Raw genomic sequence first — 25,934 nt, forward strand, 5'->3', positions numbered from 1 at the left:
TCGCCCTCTCCTCCCGGTCGAGACTCGCTTCCCTCTCCTCTTTCTGTCTCTTCCTTCTTCTTCCCCCAAACCATTGCTGAGAGGGGTCTCTTCTACTCGCTTTCCAATCTTCGCGTGTGGAACTCTCTCTTTTGAACCTGTTCGAGACCTTCTCCAGTCACACTCTTTTACCTAACACACTCTTTGTGACCTCTGGCGACTTGTTGTCCCCTTTCTGCAGCAGGTTGATCCTGCCTTTTTTTTCCCGCGCGTTTCTTTTCTCCTCACTATTCGCTCTATACGCCCTTCTAATCTCACCATATCGCCCGTGAACATTCTTCGGTCAATCGATATCGACTAGTGATCTCCATCAGAAAGAAAACAAAAAGGGGATTGTTCGGTTCAAGCCATGCGGAAGACCATCTTGGCCCTGTTGGGCTTGGCCGTGGTGCCCCAGGCGCTTGCCACCGACACTCTTAGCACCGATGGTTTCAACTTGTGCATGACGAATTCCGCCATTCAAGTGCAAAATCTGGACGTCTCGTATTCTCGCTCAAGCAAAGAACTCGTCTTCGATGTGGCTGGTACCAACTCGAAGGAACAGAAGGTCACTGCAACTCTCACGGTAACCGCCTATGGAGAGCAAGTCTATACGAAGACCTTCGACCCGTGCGGCACGGAGATTCATGTGGACAAGCTTTGCCCTGGTAAGTGATCTTGTTTCTATTCCAGCCTTTCCCACCACTGGTCGTGGAATGTTACTGACTCATATCCCAGTCCCCTCGGGCCACTTCGGGGCTCAGGGGAAAATGGCCGTCCCCGCATCATACGCAAGCCAGATCCCTTCGATTGCCTTCAGTATTCCCGATCTGGATGGGCAAGTTAAGATGGTCCTCAAGTCCAAGGACAGTGACGAGAATATCGCGTGTGTGGAGTCCCACCTGTCCAACGGCCACACCGCCGATGTCAAGGCTGTAGCTTGGGTCTCAGCTGGCATTGCCGGAGCCGCGCTTGCATTGAGCGGACTGTCTGCCTTGGGCGCCGCTGGACACCCGGGCTCCACATCTTCTAGCCCCGGCTTTGGTGACGTGATGGGCTGGTTTCACTCTATGGCCACCAATGGCATGATGAGCGTCAGTTATCCCGCGGTCTATCAGAGCTTCACCAAGAATTTCGCCTGGAGTACGGGCTTGGTATCATGGAATGGTCTACAGACATCCATCGACAATTTCCGACAGGCCACGGGCGGCAATCTGACCGACAACAGCTATGCCTACCTAACTAGCGTGTCTGACACTTCGTCCTCCTCAAAGCGGAGCTTGGACCTCGTGGGCCGCGCCGTGACAATTCTCCCTCGCTCGGATTCCAATAGCTCAAGCACCGACCTGACCTCCGTTTCGGGCTTGAAAAACCTTGCAGAGGAGCTCATGGTTCCCTCGGCCAATATTTTTATGAATGTCCTCTTGATCTTTGCCATCGTTGTCGCAGCTATCGTCGTCGGCATCCTGCTTTTCAAGGTTATCTTGGAAACTTGGGCCTTGTATGGCAAATTCCCCAAGAGGCTGGTCAACTTCCGCAAGGACTACTGGGGCATCATGGCCAGAACAATCACCAACTTGATTTTGGTTCTTTACAGCATCTGGGTTCTCTACTGCGTGTATCAGCTCAAGAATGGTGACTCTTGGGCCGCCAAGTTGCTGGCTGCAGTGACTCTGGCTCTCTTCACGGCTGTCCTTGTGTTTTTCGCATGGCGTATCATCTACATGGCCCGCAAGTACAAGAAGCTGGAGGGAGACACCACAGGTCTCTATGACAACAAGGACACCTGGCGCAAGTACAGCCTGTTCTATGATAACTACAAGAAGGACTTCTGGTGGCTTTTTGTGCCAATTATCGTCTACGCCTTAGCCAAAGGTTGTATCATTGCCGGAGCCCAGGGCCATGGTTACACTCAGACTGTCGGCCAATTGGTCGTGGAAGCCCTCATGTTGCTCCTGCTGCTGTGGAACCGCCCTTATGCCAGGAAATCATCCATGGGAATCAACATCACCATTCAAATCGTGCGCGTCTTGTCTGTTGTCTGCGTTCTGGTCTTTGTCGAAGAACTTGGTCTCTCCCAGACTACCAAGACCGTGACCGGTATCGTTCTTATTGTTGTCCAGTCAACCCTGACCGCTGTTCTTGCAATCCTCATTGCTGTCAATGCCTTGATTGTGTTCTTCCGTGAGAACCCTCATGCTAAGAAGAGAAGAGAAGCCGGTAAGTGTAGCCCCTACGAGGCTCGCTATTTGGTAATGCATGCTAACGATTTTCCGTCCATAGAAAAAGCAAACCGCGACCTCGACGACCTCACCCCCTTGGACGCCCGAGAGTCCCTCCTAATCGATAACCCACCGCGAAAGGACGTCACCGAAATGAGCAAGTTTAACTTCACCGGTCCCTACGAGTCATACCGTGACCACCCAGGCTCACGGCCAGATTCGACCGGCAGCAAGGAGCGGTTAGTGTACGCCGACTATGGCGTGGCACATGGCCGCAGTTCGAGCCAAGAATCTCGACACAACGCCCGCCGGAGCCCATCGCTAGAGGGTCGCCACCCGACCACGGCTGGCTACGGCTTTGCATACTAGCTGTGTCAAGATTTCACGATGCTTCTTTTCATCCGTTCTCTTCAAGCGTACCTGAAAGGACGTTCTTATTACCCGGAATCTCTGTTGCGATTTTGTTTAGCGTGTTTTATCAATGGTGGACGGTTCCCTTGTCAGGATTCTTTGTGTCATAACACCCCTTTCTCTCTCTACATACCAACCTCTACTTTCTTTTTCAATATTGCACCTTGTCTTTCTTTCTCATCTTCAGCGTACCTTTTCTTGTTTATTATCTGTTGAGCTCTGGTGAAAAAATGTGCGTTGGTTTCTTGTACATGATAGACCCTAGGCTACAAACCATTTCTCAAAAGCCCGTATCTCCTGGATTGTAGACGTCGGACTGCTTGTTGACCAGAGCCTCTCAACCCAGCCAAGCCCGCGTGCCATAGGAACCTTCAAGAGTCAAAAGGATTCTATTGTTGAAGATCAGCCTTATATCTATCCCACTCTTCGATCGAGCCACCTAGAAGAGGACCTTACAATTGAATCAGGAGGTCAAATGAATTCCATTTGGATACTCGTAAGACTCAACAGTATTGAGCCAACCACCATGTCATTCCTTGTCCACGGTGGATGATTTTTCTGGGAACACAAGCAGAAAGAAAAAAAAAAAGAAACCAGAAAGCCGCACCCCATGAGACTAGCCCATTCATGATGGGGAAAGAGAAAGAGGGACCACAAAAAAAAGTATGAATTCAACGATCACAAACTTGGTTCTAGCGGGAGTTATGTCCCACGTGGACAGAAGAAAAGAACACATGAACCACCATGGAAGCACCTTATTTAACGGGAATAGGGGTGGAAGCCGCGGTGTCCACCCCGGCCACCGCCACGGTAGTTGGCGCCGGGCTTGCCGGCGTTCCGGGGGCCTGTCGGGGCGTTGGCGGGAGCAGCGCTCTGTGGTTGCGGGGTCGAACCTGAGTCAATAGGGCAGTTAGCAGAAGATCAAGACAGATGGCAAGTCATGGGGGTCACATACCACGTCCCATGCTGCCACCACGAGTCATGCTCTGGGGCCCAGTGGGGATGTTAGGTTGAGGCACCTCATCATACATGCCCTCCCACGAAGTCGGGCCGCCCTGCTGGTAGGGAGAGAAAGCGCGGGTGTCCATGTGGCGGCGCTGCTGCTGCTCGTACTTTTGCTGCTCGAAAGCGATCTGCTCCTGGGCATTGTAGCCGGGCCCAGCCTGACGGTTGTAGTTGGCAGCACCCATGGCGGCATTGGGGCCAGGACTGGCGCCTCCGCTGCCGTTGCCGCCGGTGCCAGCAGGAGCACCTGCTTGGCCCTGGTTCGGCATCTGCTGCATCATGGCCGGGTTCATCATGTTCTGCATGCCTTGCTGGGCGCCGGGGCTTTGCGGGTTGGGGCTCATGCCGCCGGGTTGCTGATTGCCGGCCATGTTCTTCATTTGCTGCATCTGTTGCATCTGCTGCATTTGCTGCATCATGGCTGGGTTCATGGCCGCCATGCCCATGCCGCCCATTGCCTGACCTTGGCCTGCCATCGCCATCTGTTGCTGCATCATGGCGAAGTATTGCTGCATCCGTTGCCAATACTGCGCCATCATCTGGGGAGTCATACCGCCGGCCATTCCCTGCTGCGCACCCTGCTGCTGAGCTCCATCACCGTGGCCCATGCTTTGGTAGCCATCCCGGGCGCCGCCGCGGCGGCCTCGGTCCTCATCGCGCAGATTACCCCGCGGCTGGGCCTTCTTTACTTCAATAGGCTTGCCCAGGATCTCGAGAGGTCGAGAGAGAGAATTCTCCACGGAAGCCTCGCTGTCGAAAGTCACAAAGCCGAATCCACGGGGCCGGCCGGTATCTTTATCCATCATGAGGGTTGCATCGACGACACGGCCAAATTGCATAAAGAACTGCTTGAAGTCCTGCTCAGTGGCCTCCTGGCTGACACCACCAACGAAAATTTTGCTAGTTTTCTCTTGCTCGTCACGCGGAATTGCCCGCTTAGGGTCGATCTTCGGACATTGTCAGCCTGTGACCCATATAGCTTGACCTGAAGCAGTTTCCCGCCGGGGTCTTACGATTTTGCCATCCAAGTAATGCTCCTTCACCATGACCGTGTTCACAGTCCTGGGGTCCCGGAAAGTGAGGAAGCCGAAGCCACGAGAACGCCCTGTGGCGCTGTCCCGCATTACAGTGCATTCCTGGACCTCACCGAATTGTGAGAAGTAGTCGCGAAGAGATTCTGCATAAAATAAGCCGTTAGATGAGAGGAACCCAACTATCGACTTTGTTCCGTGAGCAAGGTACATACGATCCGTAGTCTCCCAGTTCAAACCACCGATGAACATTTTCCTAACCATATGCGTTAGCATTGACCAAGGTACATGAACCCCAATACGACTGTGACGAGAGACCGCATCACAAAAGCAAACACCAATGAATGAGAACAAGGGTAGATAGAATGTGTGTGCTCTGGCTATGGAGCTGGTGGTGCTAAGCTGCTATTCACGAATACAGCTAAATGCTGAACTGTCCGTAACCCAAGAATGGGGATGACTGGCTGAGGTCGGTGGCATAGAGTGACCGCAGAGATGCATGGCTGATGGTTGAGTCGGCTCTCCAGCACCAAGCCCACTTTGGTTTACATGAGCCTGGGCCCGAGAGAGTGAAACCGGAGTCTGCACCGGGCTCTTTCTGGTGTTTCTTCTCCTTTTCACGTCCAGAAGCGAGCGAGGAAGTGCAGTGTGAGAATTTGAGGCGAATAAGTGAATTTTCACTGTCTCTCTGTGTCCCCGACCCGAGGGTAACCTTTGCCTGTCTAACGGAGATCCCAAGCTAGGTAGAGCTGGCTTGAAAACCCTCCATCTGACAGCGTTGCTACTTCTTGCTCTGCTCTATCAACGTATACCGACAAGAAGCTATATAGTATCCGCTGTACTATATATAGTCGCTCGCAACGAAGGCCTGTGGAAGAGACTGGGTTCATGCCAGACTCGTTCACAGCCGATGTGCCCGTCAAGAGCTCCCTAGCGTCTTGCGTCTGATTTCGTCTGACCTTCAGGTCCAACATGAGTAGCTGCCGGTGAATCGTGATGGAGGACATGGCGAGAGCAAAGAAAGTCTTGCTAGATATCGATGATGTTGCAATCAAGGTTTTCGCGCGTTCACTTGGTGTAAATCGAAGCCTCTTGATTTCTCCCACAATTGAGACGTACTCATTTGCCAATGACCGGGTGCATCTCCTCCTCTCTTGCAGAGATGTTCTCACAACTAGGCGACAGCTTTCTCCCAACTTCCAGACGCCGCATTTGCGCCGTGAATAGCAACTGACACCACCCAGACACCAGGTAGGGATAGCCAGACAGGCACCAACAATTGGAAAGGTCGTAGTCAAATACAGTACAGAGGGGGGGATGTTGCACTTACCCATCTTCCTTGATTCCTGTTCCTTGTTGTTCGTTGTCTACGGGAGCTGGTGCTGCGGGGGTCGCCGAGGCAGCATGGGAGCCGTTCTGGTAGCCGGCGCCATAGTCGGGTTGAGGAGCAGCCTGTATAGGATACGATCCGGTAGAAGGGGCTTCGTAGCTCTGCGCATATGTCTCACTGGCAGGCTGTGCAGGGACTGCAGAAGGAACTGGTTCCGCGGGCTTTGGGGCCTCTACGGCGGAGGTTGTGCGGTTCGTCGATTCATCAGCATCGTACCTAGCAAAGGACAAGGGTTGTTAGCCAGATAATGCTTGGGATGGCCTGAGTGGGTGAGTAAGGCGCATACAGATCGGCGAAGAGATCTTCCTCCAGTTCCTCCGGTTCAGCCATGACGCCGAGAGCTTGAGGTCAGAAGCGAAAGAACAATGGGAAAAGTCGGAGGCAAAGATGGAACACAAGAAGTTGATGGAAATGAAATAAAACCAGTCCAGCGATATGAAATGAATCCAGAGGCCGTGGATGTCGCGGAGACGAGGTTGAAGAACCGAAGGGAGGAAAGCGGAGGAGGACGTGGCTTACATACGCACAGCCCAGAGGGGACGCTCCCCTGCAGCTCGCGCGCACCTTTCTGTTCTCGAAGATCGTCTGATCTGCCCGATTCCACTGCTGGTGCAGATTCGTTTCCCAGACCCTGCGCTAACTTGAGGGTATTGATATTGCAAGACTTGCAATGCACTTCTAATACCTGTTTGCTACATGGCTCCGTTGGAGGAAACCACACCACCGTTGTTGGGTCACCCCGCATTCATCATTCGATAGACCACGCAGTCCCATACGACCCATTAATCCCATACTGAGCGGACATGGCGAACAAAAAGGGGCAGCAGGTGAGCTTCCCTATCCGCATTTTGTTAATGACCCCAATTAGTGCTGACAGCTCGACTCAGGAAATGGTCCAGGTTGGTTCGTACATCCCCCGCAGCTTCCTTCAGCGTCCATAGCTAATCCTAGGTGCTATGCAGACAGCTCCGAGTATGTCCCAATTTTTCAAATCAGAGAACTTTACTTTGAATTGGCACTAATACCTACTGAAGACGCTCGGAATCTCCATTCTGGGCAGGCAGGACCGCGCCCTTAAACCAGTCACAGTCGAAGATCTATGGCAACAGCACCGTTGTTGGCGCCTCATACTCGCATGCCAATCTCCTACAGTCTGTTGCTCCTGCAATTCTACTACTTCCAAATCAAAGCGCTTGGTAGACACTGTACTAACTATGCATTTATGAACAGAGGCACATCATCCAACACACGCCCTCGGACCCCACCAAAGCCCTCTGCTGCCAATGTTCCGTTCCATTTGGCTCACCAGTCTGGGAATGTTGCATCACCACCTCGGAAACCATACCCCATCATGACCCAAGGGGTGGATGAATGGAGTCGTGACCCTACTGAGGAAAGTGATGAAGAAGATGACGAGGAAGATGAAGACGAGATTGTGTATGACGATGATGAAGATGAATTTGGTCTTCCAAGTCTCGCCAGCATGAGAAGAAAGAAAGTCCCATCGGCCAAATCAAAGAAAATCGATCCTGGAGGAGCAGGCGGAGGGAATATTACAGCCCTGGGCTTTGGATTGGGAGCAAGCAACAGACAACGGGCAAACAGTTCAGACATCGCCGAAGAACGTGGTACCCCCATGTATCCGACAGCCCGGAAGGGCGATGGCAAAATACTTCGTCCACAGTATAAGGATATTTTGCAAGGTTGGAAGAAAATTCAAGTTGACATGAAAAGCGGACACACTGACACTGAACCTAGATCCTGCGAATGCTCTGAACCTCATCAACCACTCTCCACCGCCAACAAATGCTTCACCCAAAGAAAGAGAGATGCATTCTAGCCGCATTACGCGGATCAATAAGTTCAAGCGCATTCTTCAGGCTAGCACGGTGTCATTGACCGAACTGCGAGACTTGGCATGGTCTGGAGTCCCCGAAGAAGCTCGGCCAATGACATGGCAACTTCTGCTCGGTTACCTTCCTACCAATAGTGAGCGGCGTATATCGACCCTGGAAAGGAAGCGTAAGGAATATTTGGATGGGGTCCGACAGGCTTTCGAACGTGGTAGCGGAGCCGCGTCCGGGAATCCCCCAGCTTCAAGCACAGGGCGCGGCAGAGGGCTAGACGAGGCGATCTGGCACCAAATCAGCATTGATGTTCCACGCACCAGCCCTCATATTCCACTCTATGGCTATGAGGCTACGCAACGGTCTCTGGAGCGCATTCTGTACGTGTGGGCTATTCGCCACCCAGCGAGTGGCTATGTGCAAGGTATCAACGACTTGGTCACACCGTTCTGGCAGGTTTTTCTAGGGGTTTACATCACTGATCTTAATGTTGAAGAGGGTATGGACCCAGGCCAGCTACCAAGAAGTGTGCTGGATGCGGTGGAGGCTGATACATTTTGGTGCTTGACCAAACTCCTCGATGGCATCCAAGATAACTATATCTACGCCCAGCCAGGCATTCACCGACAGGTTAAAGCTTTGCGGGATTTGACAATGCGTATTGACGCCACTCTTGCCAATCATTTGAAGCAGGAGGGCGTAGAGTTTATGCAATTCAGTTTCCGATGGATGAACTGCTTACTCATGCGGGAAATAAGCATTAGGAATACGATTCGAATGTGGGATACATACATGGTGAGCTACTCTTATATTCTTCTTTATCATCTATAATACTGACCGGTATCTCCCAGGCCGAGGAGCAGGGCTTCTCGCGATTTCACCTTTACGTTTGCGCTGCATTTCTGGTAAAATGGACGGATCAGCTGGTGAAGATGGATTTCCAGGTATGCTCTTTTTTGCTGCATATGCAGTCTAACAGACTCGAGAGACTAATCCACACATAGGAAATTATGATGTTTCTTCAGGCTTTGCCTACAAAGGGCTGGACCGAGAAAGACATCGAGCTTCTGCTGAGCGAAGCCTTCATCTGGCAGAGCCTGTTTCAGGACTCTCGCGCCCATCTGCGACCCGCTGGCGATGTGCCTCCTGAAAATGGTATCTTCTATTGATAGTAATCATAATTCATCAATCCATTCCGGACTCCCAATTTTTGTCCAGAAATTCGGAAAATAAACTTGGGGGTTATCCTCAGTTGAAATGGATTCCTTTCTGGTTGAATGCCCACAACATCTTCAAGAAGTCGTTTTCATCGCACATTCTTGCACGTTTGTCGGCGAGACCGGTTTCATCCTCCAGGACTTGGCGAACCTTTTCGCGCACCAATTCCGCAACCTTTCCTTTCTTCTTCCTTTGGGGCTGGCTCTTGAGAGCTTGCTGGAGACGGGCATTGGTCTCCTCTTTGAAGAAATCTGGCACATCATCATCATCATCATCCATCTCCATGACCTCTTCAGGCTCCTCAGCCCCTTGTTCCTGGCCCATGTCCATCACATCGCCGTCGGCATCTTCAACCGGGCCATCCTCGACCGGAATATCATTCTGGGCGCACCAGGTCCGGTAATTCGCTTCAAGTATATTCATAATACTGGGTGTGCCAATAAAACTGGCCCGGAGAGTCTTGTTCTTCCGCACGAATGCAATCCGAAGTAGTCCATCCCACTCATCATAATTGATCTGTGGTCGTGGGACCTTGGGAACCATACGAATGACGCTTGATTCAACCAATGGCGGTGGCTTGAAGTTGTTCTTGCCGACCTTCATGATATGGTCAATCTTCGCCCACATTTGGGCGTTGACGGAAAGTCGACTGTAAAGTTTATCACCAGGTTTGGCAAAGAGGCGCAGAGCGAATTCACGCTGAAACCTAGAGTTGGAAACTTCATGTTAGAATATACCGAATGAATAGGGTTTCGCAGGTTTTGAAACGTACATGAGGACGCAGGTTCGAGGTGCAGGCATTGTAGCCAGCAGCTTGAATGTGAGAGGGGAGGATATCTGTATACAGTTAGATCCAACAGAGTTGCTCGGGAATTGAGAGGACGAGATAGACATACTTGGTAAGGTGTGTTGCTAATGCAGACATCAAAGTATGGGAGCTCGGTCTTCATAACGTCTCCGAGTATAACGTCCAGACGTTTCTGAGCCGGTGTTCCCTGAAAACGCTTTGTGACTTCAGCCGCCATCCGAGGATCTAATTCCACCGCGATGACCTTTTTAGCCTTTTCGAGAATTTTTGCTGTCAAATTTCCGGTACCAGGACCAATTTCGAGGACAACCTTTACGGCCAACGGTCAGCTGAATCTCTTTGGATACCACAGAATGCACTCACGTCACTTTGCTTGAGATCGGCTTTGTTGACAATTCTATCGTACCATACTTAGCCTCAAGATAACTTGCAAATAAGACATCGAGTTAAGCACTAACTGTTCAGCAATACCAGGGTTTTTCAAGACGTGCTGGCCGATGTCTGTGTTCATCTTGAAGATGCTGTGGGCTGCCTTCGTCTTTGCGGCGGCATCTGCCTGCGCATTGTTGCGCTTTTTCTGCTTGATCGCTTTAGGCATGTTGAATCAATGACCCAGATCAGTTGTAGCCAGTGAAATATTCGTCTGCCACAAGGGGTCTAATCTGAAAACCCAGGGCTAATCACGCGGCGGCGCGGGCGATGTTACTTGTGGGCAACTTTTTTCTTTGCGATAAGATTATCGGACCCGGGTCTACTTTTCTACGGGGCCCGCCCTCTACTCTCTCTTTTGCCTTCAACGTCCGAGTGGAAGCTGCTCCGTGCCCAACATGGCGTCCGGACGCAAGGATTTCCTCAGTCAGCAGGCGCCTGATAACTACGTTGCGGGTCTCGGACGTGGTGCGACCGGCTTCACCACACGTTCCGACCTAGGACCCGCGCGCGAAGGCCCAACACCCGAACAGATCCAGGCCGCGCTGACGAAACGAGCGCAGCTTCTAGGAGCTGCTGCGCCCACTGCCTACGGTACCCAAACACGCGAGAAAGGAGGCAAAGAAGAGAAAGAGGAGGAGGAGGATGAGCGATTTCAAGATCCCGACAATGAGGTGGGCCTGTTTGCCTACGGACAGTTCGATCAGGAAGACGATGAAGCGGATCGCATCTATCAGGAGGTAGATGAGAAGATGGATAAACGCCGAAAGGCTCGAAGGTTAGTTTGTTTCCCCTGCACGCTCTTGCTGTCCCAAGGAACATCTTGTTCATCGGGCCAAGCCCCGGTTGTTTGGATAGAATACCGACTTGAATCGTTCGCCACCTACAGGGAAGCTCGAGAACAACAAGAACGAGACGATTACGAACGGAAGAACCCCAAGATTCAACAACAATTCGCCGATTTGAAGCGATCACTTGCCGCGGTTTCCGAGGAAGACTGGGCCAATTTGCCCGAGGTGGGTGACCTGACGGGCAAAAACCGACGGGCAAAGCAAAATCTCCGACAAAGATTCTATGCAGTCCCAGATAGCGTGATCGCCGGTGCGAGAGACTCGGCTCAATTCGACACCACTATTGCCGAAGACGGCGCGCAAGCTGAAGGAGGAGAAAGTAGCGACGGAACTATGACTAATTTCGCTGATATTGGTGCGGCGCGTGATAAGGTGTTGAAGGTCAGACTGGACCAGGCTGCACTGGGGTCATCCGCTGATACCTCAAACTCCTCGGGAAGCGCAACCAGTATCGATCCTAAAGGCTATCTTACCAGCTTGACCCAGTCGGAAATGAAAGCTGGAGAAATCGAGGTGGGCGATATCAAGCGAGTTCGCGTCCTGCTGGAGTCTGTCACCAAGACCAACCCCAAACATGCTCCTGGGTGGATAGCGCTTGCGCGTCTCGAAGAGCTCGCTGGTCGAATCGTCGCGGCCAGAAATACCATCGCCAAAGGATGTGAGCTGTGTCCGAAGAGCGAAGATGGATGGTTGGAAAACATTCGCCTCAACGAAGGCCACAATGCCAAGGTCATCGCAGCGAACGCCATCAAGAACAACGACCACTCCACTAGACTGTGGGTCGAGGCCATGAAACTGGAGACGGATACTCGGGCGAAAAAGAATGTCATGCGGCAAGCTATTTTGCATATACCTCAATCAGTTCAAATCTGGAAAGAGGCAGTCAATTTGGAGGAGGACCCAGCGGATGCCCGCCTTCTCCTGGCAAAGGCCGTTGAGATGATTCCTCTGTCGATTGAGCTATGGCTGGCTCTTGCTCGTCTGGAAACTCCAGAGAATGCACAGAAGGTTCTGAATGCTGCACGCAAAGCTGTCCCCACAAGTCATGAAATTTGGATTGCTGCTGCCCGACTCCAGGAACAGATGGGTACATTCGAGAGAGTCAATGTTATGAAGCGTGCCATTCAATCCCTCGCGAGAGAGAACGCCATGTTGAAGCGAGAAGAATGGATTGCAGAAGCTGAACGATGCGAGGATGAGGGCGCCATCCTGACTTGCGGTGCTATCATCCGTGAGACGCTCGGATGGGGTCTTGATGAAGATGATGACCGAAAAGACATTTGGATGGATGATGCTAGATCCAGTATTGCCCGGGGCAAGTATGAAACTGCACGCGCCATCTATGCATATGCACTGCGGGTGTTCGTCAACCGCCGGTCGATTTGGCTCGCGGCCGCCGATCTAGAGCGCAATCACGGTGACAAGGAAGCTCTGTGGCAAGTACTCGAGAAAGCTGTCGAAGCATGCCCGCAGAGCGAAGAACTCTGGCTGCAACTTGCCAAGGAGAAATGGCAATCTGGGGAGATCGACGATGCACGACGAGTACTTGGCCGTGCATTCAACCAGAATCCCAACAATGAAGACATCTGGCTTGCTGCCGTCAAGCTCGAGGCCGATGCCAAACAAACCGATCAAGCCAGAGAGCTGCTAGCCACAGCCCGTCGGGAAGCAGGCACCGATCGTGTGTGGATTAAGAGTGTTGCTTTCGAGCGACAATTGGGCAACGCCGACGAGGCATTGGATCTCGTCAACCAAGGGCTACAACTCTACCCCAAGGCTGACAAGCTCTGGATGATGAAAGGCCAGATCTACCAAGCGCAGAAAATGTTCCCCCAGACACGCGAGGCTTACGGAACCGGCACTCGAGCCTGTCCGAAGTCTGTCCCCCTTTGGCTTCTGGCCTCACGCCTGGAGGAACAAACAGGTGCTGTTGTTCGAGCACGATCCGTACTCGATCGAGCTCGTCTCGCTGTACCCAAGAGCGCTGAGCTCTGGACGGAGAGTGTCCGTGTGGAACGCCGCGCCAACAACATCGCACAGGCCAAGGTTTTGATGGCCAAGGCACTTCAAGAGGTTCCAGCTTCTGGTCTCCTTTGGAGCGAAAGCATTTGGCATCTCGAGCCCCGTGCGCAGCGCAAGGCGCGCAGTCTTGAGGCTATCAAAAAGGTGGAGAACGATCCTATCCTCTTCATTACCGTTGCTCGGATCTTCTGGGGTGAGCGACGGCTGGAGAAAGCAATGACCTGGTTCGAGAAGGCGATCGTCTCGGACAGTGACTATGGCGACGGCTGGGCTTGGTACTATAAGTTTTTGATGCAACACGGAACAGAGGTTAGTTCTTTGATTTATTGTCGCTGCACTCCTACGGAATGGCTGGCTAACCCATGTGGCAGGACAAACGATCAGATGTTGTATCCAAGTGCATCAACACTGAGCCTAAGCACGGCGAGGTGTGGCAGTCTATTGCCAAGGACCCGGTCAACGCATCTAAGTCGACAGAGGAGGTTTTGAAGATCGTTGCTAATACCGTCAACTAAGCCGTCATGCAATGTTTGGAATGTACTACTATCATGGGGCGTTGCCGGAACATACTGAAATTTTTGAAAACTACTATCTTCGACTGAATAAATTCAAGTAGATTACCACGAGTCCTCATCTGGTCAGACACTTTACAGATGGAAAGTTTATCAGTCAACGAGTCAATAATATTCATGGGTATCGAAGAAGCTTGATCTCCATGCCGAGCAGAGGTCATCGCCATCGTTTTTGCTTTTTAGTCTCTGCAAACAATCTCCATCGTGGGAAAATGATACTGTACATCGAAGGGTTCGTTCAACACGACCCCAGAAGAGGAGATAAAAAGGGAAAGACATAGGGCAAAGCTGCCGTGACAAAGCTGCCGTGACTGTTCTCGTCATGACGGATCCTCAGAAAGATAAACTCCGTAACAGATGCATGAAGAGGGCACCACCACGGTGGCGGCCTCGAGAATTCCCAGACGCCGTGATCCTCCCACCGCCCAAGACCGAGAATCGAAAAGGAAAGAAACGTAACGTGGCAGTGAGTATCAAACCGAGAAAGAGAGGATTAGAAGGAGAGAGACAGGGTGGGAGAAAGGGGTATCAGTCTTTATGCAGCCAGTGACAGACACTCGTCAAGCAAAGTGCCCAACTGTTCCCGGTCTGCAGCGGTGCCTCCTTCCCAGTCTGATAGGGAATCATCGACATCATCCACGTCCATTTCATCATCGGCGGTCTTGACCTCGACAGGTTGGCTGACGCCATTCTCCACGCGATCTTGCTTTTCTGTCTCGAGCTCATCTTCAAAGTATCCGCCCATGACCTGGTCTATGATCAGCGGCATATGGCCCAGGACCCCAGGCGCTAGCTCAAGTGTAAGTCGGAGATCCCGCACGCCGAGGGGCCTCCGAACGCTGGCCTCTTTGGCCTCGACAGGAAGCAAACCGGTTGCGGTGTCCTTGGTAATTTCTCCGCGGGTGAAAGAAAGCTCCTCTAGTTCCAGTTGCTGTCGATATTTGCGCATCATCATACCGTTAATCGTGCCAGACGGGCCGTTGGACCGGGTGCGCGAGAAAACCGCAGATAGGACCTCTTTCACAAAGGTTTCGGTTGCAATCGCCATAAATTCGGCACACGGCAAGCCGGCGCCGCTTGGAAGAGACTCCTCGTAGCACATGGGTACCATACGGGCATGGATGGATTCGGCGTCCGGGAACTCGCCGGTCTCCGCGGCGAGGGGCTGTGCATATCGTTTCCGGATTTCCAGTTCCCAGTCTGTAAGTTGGACGCACCGGTTAGACCTTCTTTGGTGTTTTGGGTGCGCGAGCCACGCGGAAACGCAAATCATATCTGGATTGCAAGGGTGACGTTGTCTTACTGGTCTTGTTTAATCCTCCTGCGCTTGCTGGGACCTGACTAGGGAGCTTAATCTGTTTGGCGAGATGGTATTCGTCCAGTTCATTGGGCGCTGTGTCCGTAGGGTCGCGCTAGTTGTGCGGTTAGCATCATCGTTGCTTCCTCCACAGTCGTCTGTTGGCGCATACCTCCGGAATTCCCTTGATCCGTCTGCGGTCCCTGGGGGGAAGTTGCATCACCTCCGTCTTCAATCTTTGTTCTGCAGCATCGCCCGATACCGGCTTCGACACCATTGACGGCTTATCATTCGCCGACACCCAGTTCGCAACGCCATGGTCGGGGAGGTCTCGTGTGAGGTTTCCGATGATCGCGCATACGAAGTTGTTATGGAGATGTTCTATTTTTGAGTCGGCGCATAGGATATGATCGACTCGCGACGCGTATTCGTTTTGGTTGTAGTGTCCTGAAACCGGCAGGAGGTCAGGAGGTCAGCAAAGTCCACAACAATTCTGCACCTGGAGGCCATCTGGGGAAACGACGAAGCGCTATTCACGCAGAAACAGAATGCGCAGCATCCCATACCTAGTAAGAAAAGGGCTGTGGATTCTTTGTACTCGGCCCACTTGTCTCCGATGGCGGCTTTCAGGTCCGTATAAGCATGCTCCAGATCCAGTCGCGGCACTGAGATCAGAGCTCTGGAGGACTTCACTGTCGCCGTAGCATTTGGCGCTGCGCTCTTAGCCGGATTTGATGCCGAGTCAGTTCGACTCAGGGCGGCCGGGTCAATCTGCATGGCTGGAGGACTCGCAGGAGCGCGACGAGGCGAGGCCGAAGGGCGGCAGGTAGGGATGGGAGCTACGCATTCATGAAGGATGCCGGGGAGTGTTCGGAGACGGTCAATGGAGATGGAAAGTGGTTGTGAGATGATGGATTGATGATGAAAAAGGATGGAAGGAGGTTGGAGGTTCCGCCTGGCGGTTCCCCCGCCAGAAACGGCTACCTCTTCTGCCCGAAACCAGCGCCGACGAGGATCTGAGAGTAGAGAGATTGCAGTCACCGACTCGCAGTTAGGACTGCGACATCTTTTCTTCGTCTATACTTTTCCTATACAAGCTGTACTACATCTTCACTTAGAACGCCAAACAATTGCCCAATCTCCGCGATGATCTCCGTGATCTCCTTCGACAACTGGCCAGTCACCAAGACTGGTTCCTTGAGTCAGTGAGTGTACAATACCAAATAACTGAACATGTGCTTACTGTAGGCATAGAGTAAAGAGCAGTCTTCGTCTGTAGTTATTTGAGACGCCTCGTGATCTTGACGATAGCGATAAATACGGGCGAGCAGCCTGTCGCGTGCATGATCGATACTAGGTAAGACATCGCCCAATGGGTATTCGAGTCTCATAGAGGACGCCATCACTGTGATATGAATGAGTACAGCTCGATGCATTACATTCCAGACTGTCAGACTTAGCACCTACCGGTCAAAAGGTGACTGATGCGGGCAGACAATTGTTGCCGTTCTACAGTTGTATACTGAAGGAGACTGACCTCTCCTTCCGTGGCGATGTCGCTCTTCATGAGCTCCAGGTTCATTGCATGGAATGCATTCACCGTGCTCCGGGTTCGTCGTAGAATGTTGCCATAAGTAGAGTCGGCAAATGCGCTCCTCAACTCGAATTCAGAACGCGCCGCTACCTGAAGGGATTCCAGGCGTGAGAGGAATCGTTCGAGCTCTAGTTTCTCTCGAACTGTCATATAGACCACAGCCCGTCCGGTTCTCGCCATGGTGGACAGTGGATCGCGCTTCCACACAAGACCTAGCCGCAGCCAGAGAATGCTAAGGCCCTCTTTCAATCGGTCTCGTGCACTGATGGGCCAGATAAGGCGTGTGATGATGATTCCCCAGACACAGCCAGAAAGAACTGCAACCACTCGATGGAGGGCAATTTCAGTAATGACGGGATCCTGACCTCCTTCGTCCTGGGAATCGTCGGCCTCTTTTTGTGCAAGTGAGTAGGCATAGAGCACAGACAAATTATAGGTCAGCATGATGAATCGCCCCATGGGCCCATTTCCTCGAACAATCGTAATCCATGCAGTCCAAGTGGCCATCAGCCAGCCCATAAAAGCAAGCCCAAAGACATTGCCGTTGCTGGCGTGCCAGGAAAGAATTGCACAGAGAGCTCCCAAGCAAGTACCAAAGAAACGAGCATAACCCGTCGTATTTGATGCGCCGATTGTCATGGAACAGACCAGCATGTACGAAAGCAAGCCCCATTCTCCCCGCCAGTGTTGGTAGAATGGGCGGGTGGAAGGAACAAAAGCAGGTAAGGCATACAGAGCCGCTCCTGTTCCAACCTTGATGGCATATTTGGTGTCGTCCCGCCGAAAGAACTCGAGAGATTTCCAGAGACGATAGCCTAGTCTCTCTTTTATGGTAGTTTCGAGAGTGGGTCGTAGGCGAGTCCCTACTGAGGCGGAAATCCTGTCATTTGAACTCATAGCACGGGATAGTTGGACGTGTCGGAGATTTTCAGGTCTGTTGAATATTAAATCTTCGAAGAGTTAGTGGGATGTTCAAGGGCACATGGTATAAGGCTTCCAGCAAAACACACCTGCATCAGCCATTCCTGCCTCGTTCGTCTGCCAAAAGTTCATCCAGGACCACGACCGGCCATTTGGTCTTTCCTCGGCCTCGAGCTGCAACTCATCTAGAATAGCTAGAAGCTGATGAAGTTGCTCTCCAAATTCTAAAAGCGAGAAACTGAAGTGTCCACAGCTAGCAGATACTTCTTCAAGATCAGCTTCGGCCTCGGGGGTTTTCAGTTTCATGGCCTCAGTCTGTTGGTAGAGTGACTTGAGCGTCTTCTGCCTTGATTCCCGATAGAGGTCCAGAGCACGGTCAAGACTCATGCGAAGTCGACTATCCACCGAGACTTTGTAAGTTGGAGCGGGACCAAAAGGTATCTCTTTGAAGATCTCCTTCAACGTGAAAGCCAAAGAACGCTGCTTTTGGTCAGTCTATTGGCCGTGGCATGAACACTTCGGTGAAGCTTACCATAGATGGTCCTAGATGAGAAATGAAGATGGTGAAAACATCTGCAGGAAGAAAAGAGGCTTTGTTATTTGCATCTGAACTCGGCGTATGCAAGTTTCCACCCGGGGACAGCTCTTCTTCGGGACGTTCAGCGATCGGTTCAAGAAAAGACCCGTCAGGGAATGACCACGACCGTTCCAGCGTCGCGAAATAATCGCCTGTAATTGGGGTTGACTGCTCCCCGGACGAAGCAGATTCTCTTGTAAGGGTCTCACGAATCAAGCTGAATTGCAGATTTGCTGCACTGTGTAGACCCCCCATATTATGTGTGATGTCCTGCACCCAGCGAACAAGCCTTTTCTCCAGCCGATATTCTTTCTCGGTCCCTGCCACAAAGTGCTCAAGTTTTGCCTCTTTCACTAGCTTGTCAAGCTGACTGTAGGCCTTGCGATGTTTTGTTTCTGCATCCACAAATTCCGTGGACGTCAGCTCTTCCTCAGACCCGCTCAGGAAGCTCTCTGTGATCATGGCTAGCATGACCGCCAGAGTATCTGTGACCGTAACCAGATTGGCACGAAGCTTTTTCCGGGCAGAAATCGGGAATATCAGGAAAGATACCGTCATGGCCGCAATCACGCCCATGAGGACCATTTTCAAGACCTGAGAAATCTTGCTCAGAGAAAGGTCACCACTCTGCACGGAGCCTTCTTTTGTCAAGATGGTGATTGTCGAGAGTGCTGTGAGCGAACACGCGACGTTTACCAAAGGATCCCCAAGTCGCTGCTTGGTCCACCCAACAAAGCCGAGCCCACCGCCACAAAATACGATGAGAACCAGTGCATGGCCCATCGCTGGCTGGTCGAGTGTGTCTTGGAAGAAGCTCTCGACCAACATGCTCGTGATCGACAGAAAAGCCGCGTAGCCAAACGCTAGTAGGGCGCAGATCAAGGCGCGGTACATGCTTCCCTGGGACCTCGCTGGGTGAAAGTAAACAGTGACCGTAGCCACCATATGCTTGCCCTCTTGGTGCCCGAGGAACGTAGATATTGCAGGAATGAAAGTTGCCAGCGAGCCTAGTAAATATGCCAAGCTGCACTTCAAGATTCCAATGCCATGTTCCGACGTCAAAAATTGGTATAACCAAGCCCACAGCTTTCGCGCCTGCGCTGAGAGCTGGGCAGTGGCTTCCTCATGATCGGCCTCGATCTCGCCCGAAATGAGTCCTCGTTGCTCGTCATTTTCATCGCTACTTGAAGCTCTCGATCGTCGTGTGGAGCTTCGCAGGCTAACGAGGCCTTTCAATCGTTGGCCGGTTTGTGGGAGGACAAAGGTTGCCTGTCGCAGCTACAACAGGGTCAGCATATTTCAAAGCCTTGGCTTATTTGGGGAAAAAAGAGTATCAGACGCGGTGAAGCAGTACTCACACTGGGGCGTAAGAAGCGGCGAGAGCTTCTGGGAGCTTCGGACGGTGGCATTGTTGGGGTTGTCTTACGTCCGAACTTGGCGCAGCGTCATGGTCAAGCACCCATGATACAATGTGGTGGCACTGTGTTCCAAGACGAGTCTGAGGTCAGTCTGGCGGCCGCAGGTGCTGCGGTGAAGGACGTTGCGCCGGCGCCTGATGAGCTGGGCAAGTAATGCCCGTACAGCCACAGCCTGGGCCCACCCGCCCCACGCACTACATATTTCTGCGCTGCGCGCTGCACTCTGCACGAAGGCTAAGAGGGAATCACATTTAATGATAATGGAAGGAGTTTCTCAGAAGTCATAGTGTGATGATCAAGTAGCCCAGCTATTCCAATCTATCCTATTTCAAACCCTCTACCTTCCACACCTTCACCGCAGCATCAGCGCCGGCCGAGGCAATCTTCGAGCTGCCATCGATCCACACCACGCCGTTGACGCCTTCTTTGTGGGCATTCTTCACCTCGACCCAATCACCGGGATTGGCCAAACTCCAGACAAAGATGTTAGTGTCGAGCGATCCACTGACAACGTGTGAGCCAGCCTTGTTCCAAGCAAGTGAAGTAATGCGGGCGGTGTGCGCCGTCCATCGATCAGTGACCAGGCTGCCATCGGCCACCTTGTAGACCAGCACACGTCCACGGAGGTCACCAACTGCCAGGAGTGAAGCATCCGGGGAGAAAGCCAGAGTGGAGATCTGGTTGCGAGAGGCCTTGATGGAGGTCTTGGATGACAGGCTGGAGCTGGAGACACTGCAGATCTGAACAGACCCATCCTCACCCCCAACCGCGGCCACGGCACCATGAGCGGCGACCGTCGTGACAGGAAAGTTCGTCTTGTGATCGCCCGTCTTGTTCCCATCCTGGAAGATCTCAACTGCTTCCGCGGCCGCCACCAGTACGGTCGAATCGCCAGCAGCAATACCCTTCGGCTGGCCGCCGAGTTTTGACGCACTGCCGGTGTAAGTCTGAGCGGCAACATCAATGGAGCGAATGGTGTCGTCCCAGCCGACACTGTAGATTCTCCCAGAACCCTCCGGGGTTGGGGCCAGGCCGGCAATGTAACCGGGGTGGCCCTCTCCCTCGATCTCTCCAGCAATACCCGAGGCAATGTCCCAACTGCAGACTCGGCCCTCAAAGCTGCCGGTCCACAAAGTCTCCTTGCTATCCAGGGTCGACTGGTTCAAGGAAGTAATACTCTTCTGGTGGCCTGAAACCACTTGTCGCGGCTCCGGGGTTCCTTCCACTAAGTAGTTCAGGTCTCCGCTAAGAGACAAACTGATAAGCAGGTTGTCGCTTCGAGCCGGGGGCCAGACGACGCCAACTTGCTGGTCACGGACAGCCACGCCGCCCTCTTCTCCAAGAGTCCAGCTCTGCGTGGTCTTGCCTGCTTCAACATCCCAAATCTTAACAGTTCGATCGGCACTGGCAGTTACAAACTTCCGGGAATCCTTAGACCAGGAGAGGCCGAAAATACTACCTTTGTGCTCGCCCTCGCCAATCTGTCCCTTGGACTCTCCCGTTTTGCCATCATAGAGCCAGATCTTCCGGTCTGCGCCCACGCTGACCAACGTCGACCCATCTGGGCTGAAACCGACACCGTAGATATAGTTGCTGTGCTTATCCCCAATGCCCGAGTTGAACTTGAAAGGGGCTCCGTGATAGAAGACCAGCTTCTTATCATCGCCAGCAGCCGCTGCACGCAATGGCCTCTGCTGCCTGATGGACACCGAGTTGATCTGTTGAGTGTGGCCGTAAATTTCGCCAACGGTATTTCCGCTGTCCCAGGTGATGCAGTGCCCAAACCGTTGCTTGCCATCACCGACAGCAATGATACGCTGCGAGTCGCCGTCCCAGGCCAGGTCATTGATCCGGCCATTGACAATGCTGTATTCGCCCTTGGTGATGCCTTCCCCGACACAATCCCATACTCTCACAGTACCGGCTGCATCACCACTGGCAACGTAAAACCCAGAGGGGGAGAACCGAGCGACAGTTGTCTGTGCCTTGTGTTCGGTGTACTGGCGGGCGATTGCGGGGTTATCGATTGATCGCAAAAAGACAGATTTGTTGGACTGGAAGTATTTCTGTTAGGGACATGCACGAGCAGAGATAGTGTTCTTATGTGAAGATTGGAAATCGTACTGCGTAGGCAAGTCGCTCGCCCTTGGCGTCTGAGGACAACTGGGTTGGTGCGCCGCGGGTGGTGGAGGGGCTCGCGGCCCAAATGGATTCTACGTGAGTGTTAGTTGAATTGCGAGTCATCAGCGATAGTTGGAGAGTAACAATACCGTTCGTGATTGACATTGGAAGGTACACGCTTGAGCTTATGGCAGAGGATGGGTGGAGGAGGGTCAATGGAGAGGAGAATGGTTGTTTATGGACTGACGTACTCGGGGCGGTCCAGGCAGCTCTGGCGGGGGCCCAATTCCACCTCCGCCGACACAGCCCGCTTGCGACATTGCTCTAGGCAATAGCGATAATACGGTTTAGACGCCTAAGGACTTGATGGCTAGATATTCACAATTTGACGGCCGCACGTTGATGGACAGCATTGGAGACACAATATACCCATCCAGAAAGAGGAAAATAGATTGATTTGCGCTGGAGACTAATAATACATGAAATGGAGCCCCGTGAGTTGGGCCTCGGGTCTGTACAAAAACACGGCAAAAAGCTTTCCGATCGACAGATGAGCACAGGCTCAAGGCAGTGTGATCAGTATCGGTTTCCGCCTTCCATCTTCGACTTGAGTTCGCTAGCCAGAATCTCCGGGTGCCGGTGGACTGAGGGCATGAGGCCGAGACCCATGGCTCTGCGGATGGCCTTTGCAATTTTTCGCTGGTTGACTGGTCGCAGACCAGTTTGGTCTCGGTGTTTAATACGCCCCAAAGGAGAGACGTACTCCGACATGATGGAGAAATTCTGTTGCCAGGGCAAGGCGCCATGTCAGCAATTGTCCGTCATATACTATCGTTGTGCCATAGAAAGAGGGCAGAAAAGCATAGAAAACACATCCAAAAGAGCCAGGTGCTCTTCGTACCTTGTAAAGATCCAATGGGTTCATATTCAAAGCATCAAAGGCATCCGTTGACGGACTCTGGCGCTTCCCCCATTTCTTCATCTCTGCTGGGCTCAGATCATGGGGGGCATAAATATCACCAGCCTTCCAATTGCGGGTTTGGAACCTCTCCAGCGCGCGACTTTCGCCCTGTGCCTTTTGGTCTTGGAGGAATCGCAACCGGTTGGGTAACCGTCGTCGGTTCAGTACTCGATCTATCGTAGTTCATTAGAAATGAGTCAATCCTCGGACCACTTGCTCCAGACAGGAATAATAAGAGCATGGTTGAGAACGCCAGCATTGTACATACTCTGTGATGTGGTGGCTTTTTGGGAGGTAAAGGCGCTGATGGCAGCCGTCGAACTCCATCGGGATGTCGACGGAACGGCATTGGCAACGCTGCGCAGCAGCGTGGAGGAAAACAGATTCAATGACATCGTGCCCGCAGTGCAACCTCTGCAAGTATCGGATCGCGGTAACAGAGATGCTGTCGAGGAGTCGGGGAAGGCCAGGACCAGGCGGCGGCCAACGGATCTTTTTTCGCTGCGCCAAGACCGCCTTCCGCCTCGCAGCTCCGCGTCGCGAACTTTTGCCAGACTGTTCAAGCTTCTTCAGAATTGCAACTCCCTCCCTCCCCCTTTTCCTCCCAACCCTACCGGCTCAGCCTGCTGAGCGGTAGTGCTTCCTCGTTCAATGATGCAGTCCCATTTGTCAAGACGAGTCTTTCGAGCGATCATCAACAACGAGCCGCTCTATTTTTCCAGATGTCGCCGGAATCAATTACTGCACACCATTCCCCCTGCTCGTGTTCGGCCTTGCCTGCATAGCTCGTCACATCTGCAGCGGCGGACGCTATTTGCTTTCAACGTGAACCCGACAGCCAGTGAAGGAGACCCCACGACTCTGCCCTCCGAGAAAGGTCTCCCGGCCATGGCCGATCTGAAGCGATCCTTGGAAGACAGAAGCAGGGCCCCTCCCATCCACACACTAGCAAAAGCTTTCAAGTTATTCTTTACTACTCGTGTGGAAACTCCTGATGTTATCAATCAGCATCAGGCTTCACTACTGAGTATCACATGGAAGCACCTGAAGGGACTGCAGAGCGAGATGGATGACCGCGAGTGGCAGGATGTGTTCTCAATTGAGAGTCTTGAGAGGATGCTATTTGTGATCTCCGAGGCAGACTGTCTCCCTGAGGCGCGCAATACTCTCCTGAGAGTCGCTCGGTTTGCCTATCTCGAATTATGCGCTGATCATGGCTTTGGGATCAATTCGATCAGTCGGCAGGCCCTCCTTGTCTACATTGAACTTCTGGTGGCATATGGTGCCTCAGGAGAGGCTAAATCTACCATAATGAAGTTTGGAGGCCGATTGCGCGGAGCGACGCGAAATCCCTGGCTCACAGTTCTCAAAGGGTTCGCCATAGAAGGCGCCCTCCGCCAGCTACACGGGGTCACCAAGGAGCTTGAACAACTCGGTAACAAATTTGACCAGGCTACCCACCAAGAGATGATTGAGGTTCTGATCTCGAAGGACTTGTTGGTACCTGTCCGGACGATGTACGAGTGCCCTATTTCTGGCGAGGGCGAGCCTTCGCTGGCCACCAAGCTCGCCGTTATCAAATTTGCGATTTTGAAGTCCGACATCGCATGGGCGAAATCCATTTATGAATCTCTTGGAGGTCTCAGTTCGAAGACAGCAGGCATCACTTTACTCTGGGAAGCCGCCCACGGCAGCAGTGTCTCTTCGCTCGCCGAAATTGTCAAGTCCTGGTCCACCACGAATCCTCGGCTGAAGAAGGCAATCACGATCACAGACCTCAACAGTCTTCTCCAATATGCCAATTCAATTCAAAATCCCCATCTTAATGCGGAACTTGCTCAGTTGGCCAACGAGTGGAATCTCGTACCAAATGAGCAGACGCATTTGTTGCTGCTGGAGTCATTCATTCAAGCTGGTGATGTTGGAAAGACGCTCAAAATGTTGGAAGAACATGTCGATCCAAACTCTCTGATGGGCGAAAACTTGCCTTTGGCCAACAATTTGATCATAATGCTTTGTGCATCCGAGCAAAAAGATGCGCTGTTCCAGCAGATCTCGACTCTTCTTGACCCTCTGTTCCATGATAATGTGCATCTCGAGCCTAGGACGATTGCCGCATTGTCGAACATGCTTCTCTACCGTCACGACTTCGCGGCTGTCTCCGATCTGCTTCGCCCACGACTTGGAAGGTATGACGATGAGGGCAAGGCTTTGATACGGGATGCCCTTTCCGGCTTCATCCTTGACTTGAGTCAGAAGGATTCAGAAGCGTGGGAAGTCTACGAGCTATTCCGACTCGCCTTCCCCGAGACCGGCGTCGCAATGCGTACTGAGATCATGTGCGCCTTCTTTGAGCGAAAGCGCAGCAACCTCGCCGTCCTGGTATTTGGACACATGCGTCAGGCTGACGACCGACGCCGCCGACCCAAGCCTGATACCTACGCTCGCTGCCTACAAGGATTGGCCCGAAGCGCGGACGCGACCAACCTGGAGCTGGTCCACAACATGCTGAAGATCGACGTCGAGGTAAACCTCACAACACGGATCTTGAACGGGCTGATGATGGCCTATGCCGCATGCGATATGCCGGACAAAAGCATGGAGATCTTCCGCGAGATCCTCCAGTCGAAAGAGGGCCCCTCGGAAAAGACTATTGCCATCTATTTCAAGCTCTGCGAGAACCATCACAATGGCACTCAGGAAGCCATTAAGATGCTGACCAAGGTGAAGAAGCTGGGGATTGCCCTTGATCGCCGGGTATATACCGCGTACATTCAGGCGCTAGGCGCTCAATGCGATTTCGACCTCGCGGTCGAGGCCATTGACAAAATGCAAGCTGAAATTGGGGTTCCTCCCACTAGCAACACGTGAGTTCCTCCGATTGCGATGCGTCTTGGCCCATAACTGATCTCGTTTGTAGCATCGCATTGTTCTATAACTCTATGCCCTACCAGTACTGGAAGGATGAGGTCGAGCAATGGGCCCGAGAGAAATACCCGGCTCTGTGGGAGCACCTTTCCACGAAGGAGCGCAGCGAGCATGAAGAAGGACAGAGGTTTGACGGTGTTGTGAACGAGGTATGGGTATAGAATAGCAGGCAGCATGTACAGTAGCCGTCTATGCATGAATTTTGAAATATCTGTCCTCGGATTGCGTGCCTCCAGCAGAAACTATCACTATCATCCGTGGCCATGTGTTTACCGATCCACCCGCCCTACGCT

General features: G+C 52.5%; 9 protein-coding genes across 9 annotated transcripts; 4 read left to right on the top strand and 5 right to left on the bottom strand.

Moving 5' to 3' along the window:
- Window positions 1–388: 388 nt before the first annotated feature.
- Window positions 389–2,609, top strand: N7459_005169 (transient receptor potential ion channel family protein; the record flags this gene model as incomplete). The annotated part of the gene is made up of 3 exons (XM_056944353.1): window positions 389–686; window positions 757–2,238; window positions 2,302–2,609. 3 exons carry the CDS (start codon window positions 389–391, stop codon window positions 2,607–2,609), a joined length of 2,088 nt encoding a protein of 695 aa, XP_056801236.1.
- An 801-nt stretch (window positions 2,610–3,410) lies between these two features.
- On the bottom strand, window positions 3,411–6,407 carry N7459_005170 (RNA-binding protein; the record flags this gene model as incomplete). The annotated part of the gene is made up of 6 exons (XM_056944354.1): window positions 3,411–3,544; window positions 3,607–4,603; window positions 4,670–4,833; window positions 4,903–4,943; window positions 6,018–6,293; window positions 6,364–6,407. The coding sequence occupies 6 exons, from the start codon at window positions 6,405–6,407 to the stop codon at window positions 3,411–3,413; spliced, it is 1,656 nt and encodes a 551-aa protein (XP_056801237.1).
- Window positions 6,408–6,946: 539 nt separating this feature from the next.
- N7459_005171 (GTPase-activating protein GYP1) lies at window positions 6,947–9,093 on the top strand (the record flags this gene model as incomplete). Its single annotated transcript, XM_056944355.1, has 7 exons — window positions 6,947–6,980; window positions 7,040–7,049; window positions 7,112–7,228; window positions 7,308–7,780; window positions 7,836–8,719; window positions 8,776–8,868; window positions 8,929–9,093. Coding segments are annotated over 7 exons (1,776 nt in total), but the record flags the coding sequence as incomplete, so codon positions are not given.
- A 79-nt stretch (window positions 9,094–9,172) lies between these two features.
- Window positions 9,173–10,548, bottom strand: N7459_005172 (dimethyladenosine transferase; the record flags this gene model as incomplete). The annotated part of the gene is made up of 5 exons (XM_056944356.1): window positions 9,173–9,848; window positions 9,915–9,979; window positions 10,039–10,260; window positions 10,314–10,347; window positions 10,409–10,548. The coding sequence occupies 5 exons, from the start codon at window positions 10,546–10,548 to the stop codon at window positions 9,173–9,175; spliced, it is 1,137 nt and encodes a 378-aa protein (XP_056801239.1).
- Window positions 10,549–10,777: 229 nt separating this feature from the next.
- Window positions 10,778–13,767, top strand: N7459_005173 (U4/U6-U5 snRNP complex subunit PRP6; the record flags this gene model as incomplete). Its single annotated transcript, XM_056944357.1, has 3 exons — window positions 10,778–11,157; window positions 11,269–13,561; window positions 13,624–13,767. The coding sequence occupies 3 exons, from the start codon at window positions 10,778–10,780 to the stop codon at window positions 13,765–13,767; spliced, it is 2,817 nt and encodes a 938-aa protein (XP_056801240.1).
- A 592-nt stretch (window positions 13,768–14,359) lies between these two features.
- Window positions 14,360–19,622, bottom strand: N7459_005174 (Transcriptional coactivator SAGA-type complex Ada1/Tada1; the record flags this gene model as incomplete). The annotated part of the gene is made up of 10 exons (XM_056944358.1): window positions 14,360–15,024; window positions 15,128–15,236; window positions 15,294–15,568; window positions 15,688–16,137; window positions 16,236–16,310; window positions 16,365–16,526; window positions 16,589–17,665; window positions 17,726–18,116; window positions 18,169–19,491; window positions 19,572–19,622. 10 exons carry the CDS (start codon window positions 19,620–19,622, stop codon window positions 14,360–14,362), a joined length of 4,578 nt encoding a protein of 1,525 aa, XP_056801241.1.
- Window positions 19,623–19,954: 332 nt separating this feature from the next.
- N7459_005175 (WD40 repeat domain-containing protein) lies at window positions 19,955–21,917 on the bottom strand (the record flags this gene model as incomplete). Its single annotated transcript, XM_056944359.1, has 3 exons — window positions 19,955–21,697; window positions 21,756–21,844; window positions 21,902–21,917. The coding sequence occupies 3 exons, from the start codon at window positions 21,915–21,917 to the stop codon at window positions 19,955–19,957; spliced, it is 1,848 nt and encodes a 615-aa protein (XP_056801242.1).
- A 411-nt stretch (window positions 21,918–22,328) lies between these two features.
- Window positions 22,329–23,108, bottom strand: N7459_005176 (mitochondrial 37S ribosomal protein bS18m; the record flags this gene model as incomplete). The annotated part of the gene is made up of 3 exons (XM_056944360.1): window positions 22,329–22,535; window positions 22,654–22,886; window positions 22,982–23,108. 3 exons carry the CDS (start codon window positions 23,106–23,108, stop codon window positions 22,329–22,331), a joined length of 567 nt encoding a protein of 188 aa, XP_056801243.1.
- Window positions 23,109–23,364: 256 nt separating this feature from the next.
- Window positions 23,365–25,802, top strand: N7459_005177 (uncharacterized protein; the record flags this gene model as incomplete). Its single annotated transcript, XM_056944361.1, has 2 exons — window positions 23,365–25,580; window positions 25,634–25,802. 2 exons carry the CDS (start codon window positions 23,365–23,367, stop codon window positions 25,800–25,802), a joined length of 2,385 nt encoding a protein of 794 aa, XP_056801244.1.
- Window positions 25,803–25,934: the final 132 nt, after the last annotated feature.

This window comes from Penicillium hispanicum (assembly GCF_028827665.1).
Source record: "Penicillium hispanicum strain IBT 35686 chromosome Unknown utg000004l_segment0_segment0, whole genome shotgun sequence".
NCBI lineage: Eukaryota > Fungi > Ascomycota > Eurotiomycetes > Eurotiales > Aspergillaceae > Penicillium > Penicillium hispanicum.